We start from the raw sequence: 4,286 nt of genomic DNA on the forward strand, positions 1-4,286 counted from the left end.
CAACTTTAGCACCAGAGTAACCGAGAACAAAGACACAATTTGGAAACAATTCGGACACGATGGTGTAAGGTTTTGGCAATTCCCTAAGGCGGACAGATTTGGAATACGCGAGAATGAAAAGGAAATAAGCAAATGCGGGATTTTGGAAGTTTCATAATCTTAACTGGACTAGTCAAGTGGAATGGAGAGTTATCCAAACTTGTCCACTTAGTTTCCTAATTAAATTTGGATAACAAGTTAGTTTTTTGACTACCCTTTGGAAACTTTTTCTGTAAACAACGTTAGGAAACTTCAAATTCTACTCCAAGACGGAATTGCAGCAAATCAGGATTTGGTTTAGGAAACCTTTTTGGGAACCCTTTCTTCTCGTACAATTTGAAGGTTCAAAATTCTACTCAGAAGGATTGCGGCAAATAGAAATTCCTTCCCACAATTCGGGTTGCCTTCCCTTTTTTTTTTTCTCTCCTTGTTGCGTTTTGCCAACCGATCCTTCTTCTCTCTTTTTTTTTTCGTTTCTGTTTTGTTCCTTTTTTTTTTTTTCCTGTAACAAACCAACACAACACAAAGATTTGACCGAATGGACTACACAAGAAACCTTCAAGATCCTCCAAGAACTCTCAAGTAAGTTATTAAGAACTTCAAGAACTTCAAGATTGTGGTCAAGAAATTCAAGAAACTCAAGATTCTTGTAGGTTCTCTTCAAGATTCACAAATACCAACAAGTTTTACCAAAATTCAGATTTGAAAAATAAGTAAACAACTTGGATGAAGCAAGCAATACTTGGACAGATTTGAAACAAAGAAACCCTAGCGCAAACGAAACCCTAGCCGTCGCCCCACTTGTTTTCTTGTTGCTCAAGTGATGACTAACGACCAAGAACCTTACGGCAAATTTTGGACAAAAATTATCAACAAACTAGACACAAACACAAAAGAGATAACACACCAACAGATTTTGTGTTCGGATGAACAGTAACGTGAACAGTGTCGGTGAACAGTAATAATGAACAGTACGGTGAACAGTGACATATATATATTTTTTAAACAAGGCAGCGGACAAAACACAAAAACCCTACGACACAACTACGAAAAACAAGGATATAACGAAAGATACCTCCACCTAAGCTCTGAAGCCAACTGATACGGTCCTCGATCAACACGTTTCGAGACACGTAGCACGTTTGCCCAAGGATCTAGCGAGGTTGTCCAACGCTTGGATTGCGGGACCTAAAATCAACACGGACGACACGAGTTGGTTTAAGGTGGTAGAACGACGACTCCAATCGAGGTGAATACTCAAGTGGATAGGTCGGACGAACAATCAAGGACAACACGAGATTGCTCAAGAACCCTTGCCAAAAGCAAGTAAAGGAACGAAATTCTCACAAGAAGAAAATCGAAAGAAGACAATTTCATTAATCAATCGAGTCTACCCTTAATGCTTACAAAGCAAGCCTTTATATTGGCAAACTAACGAAACCCTAATGCTAGTAAAAAGGAAATAAAGGTTCGGCCAGGCCTTGGACAAGGTGGGCCGACCCATGACTCAACAAGCCCTACAACTAGTAACTAATCCAAACAATAACTTGACAGCTCAAGACTAAAAAGGCCCAACAGTTGGCCGACTCCCTTCAATTGGAAAAACTACAAAGACTAACTAGCGGGCTAGAGCCGAAACTAACAACCATCACTTGGCTCCTCGTGGGCTTGGATCAATGTGTAGGTAACTTGACTAACATCCTTCAAGCCTTCAATGTCTCTATGAAAGCCTTGAGTCAAGGCCGCCATCCATCTCGCCATCCGTGCACACATCACATTATTCCCAATAGAATCTACCATAATAGCAGTTTACAAAATTCTTAAAAGACTAGAAAATTATTGTCACGAAATACTAGGTTTCCTATGTTACAATACATTTTTTTATAAAACCTCCAGAAAATAACAATCCAAACGGTTACTGTAAATTAGAACACCCAATGCATAATCTTGCCATATCAATTTTTAGAACCCAATTTCACTACGGTCAACCGCAACCCATCATGATGGGCAATCATCCCCACCACTAGCGGCCAGTCGCCGGCAACAAGGATGTCATCCACGTTCGAAAAGGGCAGCAACCGCTGTTGTGGCTACTACAGCAGTTAGCGCATCAGTGCAGCCAGGCACAGCCGAAGATGTTGACTGCAAGTTGCTTTTTCACTTTATTTTAAATTTTTCCTCATTTAGACTTCAAGAGTTTCGCAACAAAATGATTCTTCAATGCGTTGGTATTTTTTTCCTTCTTTTGCATGGCAATTAAATATTACGGTTGAGAGATAGAAAGAATTATAAATAAGAGGTTTTGAATTCAAACCTCTCTCTTATACTAAAAAAAAAAAAAAAAAACATGACAATTTTTTGCTACCTCAAATTTCAAGTATTATATTAACCTGACGTTACCAAAATTTGTTCAAACCATTAGCTCTTAGGGATCACATTTAAAGAGTTGATACGTTTGTTAATAATTATATGCAAATTCGTCTGTACAAGTTCGAAAAACGTCAAATTTGACAAAGACAAACAATTAACTTCTTATCATCAAACATTTTCGTCTCTCCAAAATCCAAATGACGCCAACAGAACACCAATAACCCCATCCACAAATTTCCTTTCCAAAGTCCCCATGTGCAACTAATGCCAAATCATGCACTGTTTTATGTCCACGCCCATCAGCAACAGGCAGTCACACCACTCGGGAATCACTTATCCAAAGCACTGTACAGTTGCCCAGTCCACTCAAAGGTCATTTTCTCAGGTGTTTTTCTTTCCTGCAGGAAGTAGCAACAGAACAAAGCGAATCTATTAAGACAAACTTAGGACATGTAGGAGGAAATGGGGTCACTCCAATTTTAGTTCTCTCTAGTTATGAAAACGATAAAATTTTGATGTAAATTTATACAATTTTAGTGCACGAATGAATATAACTGATTCGGTATAAACTCACGATTACACAAGATATACATTAATTTACACCAAAATTATATCAATTTACATGGTTGGACGGAATTAGACGGAACCTCAACTGGAGGGCCTCGAATTCCCCCAAGAAATGCTAGTGCTAGATATAAGCAGCATAGAAATCAAAAGTAACCAACACATTTTGCACCAAGAAGGATGGGGTCTACCTTATAAAGGCACAGCACTAACACAGACAAAAAGCAAAGAAAATTTGGTTTCTAGCCTTTAAACAATGGAAAATTCGTACGGGCCACCATAACATTCTTCGTCTGCAAGTATAAACAAAGAAGCCCCTTTTACAAAAATCCCATGCCTTTAGATCACAAAACTCAAGAAAGGTGTCATAAACGTTCCTCCCATACAGACAAGTGCAACTGAAACACAAAGGAATTAAAAAAAAAATGGAAAGTACTTTACATTTCCATACCTCTGAAAAATCCTGCAATCATTTTTCTTTTTTTTTTCTTTTTAATTAGGGAACATCTTCTGTGTGTCCATTCTGCTTCATCAAAAGTCCTTTCTCTTCATCATTACCATGCTTCTGTGTCAACTCCAAGCTAGTGAGCTTTTTGGCTTTTAAAGATTCGCTTTCCCAATCTGTACAGACCAGCACTACATACAGAATTGAGATGGCACAGGCAGCTTGAGCAGATAATAGCCCAAACCATAGTCCACTGAAGCCAACATGGAACCAGAAGGCTAAGCCTACAGCTACAGGAGTGCCCACGAAATAGAACGAGCCAAGGTTGATACGAGCACCAACCACTGGCCTCGCTGTACCACGTAGAATACCACAGCCAGTGGTCTGTGGACAATTGCCAAGCTCGCACAACCCGATGATTGGCAAAACTGAGGCAACAAGAGCCTTGAGCATGTCATCTTCTGTAAACAAGCCACCCCACTTATGCCTAAACATCACGGTCCAAATAATGTTGACAAATCCGATAACAAATGCACAGGCTAGCGCAACCATTGCAGCTAGCTTCGCTTTGTACGGTTTCCCCGCCCCGAGCTCATTGCCTACCTGTGTCGGCAACCAGTTTAAATGTAACAACTTCACTAGCATCAATATTGACTATCGATTTCCTCAGTCCTAATCATGCAGTCATAGCCCATATAAATGATCTTTTGTTTTACTTTACAGACAATTAGGTTCTATTACTTTCCATAATCCAGCACAACATGCGTAAAGATGCACAAATGTCACTAATAAATGACTTTTTTGATCTATAATGTCAATCGAAAACTCCAATAAAAGTCCAACTCACTTGGTCATGTAAGTGACTGGC

General features: G+C 39.3%; 1 protein-coding gene across 1 annotated transcript; it reads right to left on the minus strand.

Annotated features, from left to right (window-relative positions):
• Nucleotides 1-3,469: 3,469 nt before the first annotated feature.
• Nucleotides 3,470-4,021, minus strand: LOC113755917 (protein DETOXIFICATION 54-like; the record flags this gene model as incomplete). The annotated part of the gene is made up of 1 exon (XM_027299778.1): nucleotides 3,470-4,021. A coding segment is annotated over one exon (552 nt), but the record flags the coding sequence as incomplete, so codon positions are not given.
• Nucleotides 4,022-4,286: the final 265 nt, after the last annotated feature.

The sequence above is a fragment of the Coffea eugenioides genome, unplaced genomic scaffold (genome assembly GCF_003713205.1).
Source record: "Coffea eugenioides isolate CCC68of unplaced genomic scaffold, Ceug_1.0 ScVebR1_1853;HRSCAF=2783, whole genome shotgun sequence".
NCBI classification, from domain to species: Eukaryota; Viridiplantae; Streptophyta; class Magnoliopsida; order Gentianales; family Rubiaceae; genus Coffea; species Coffea eugenioides.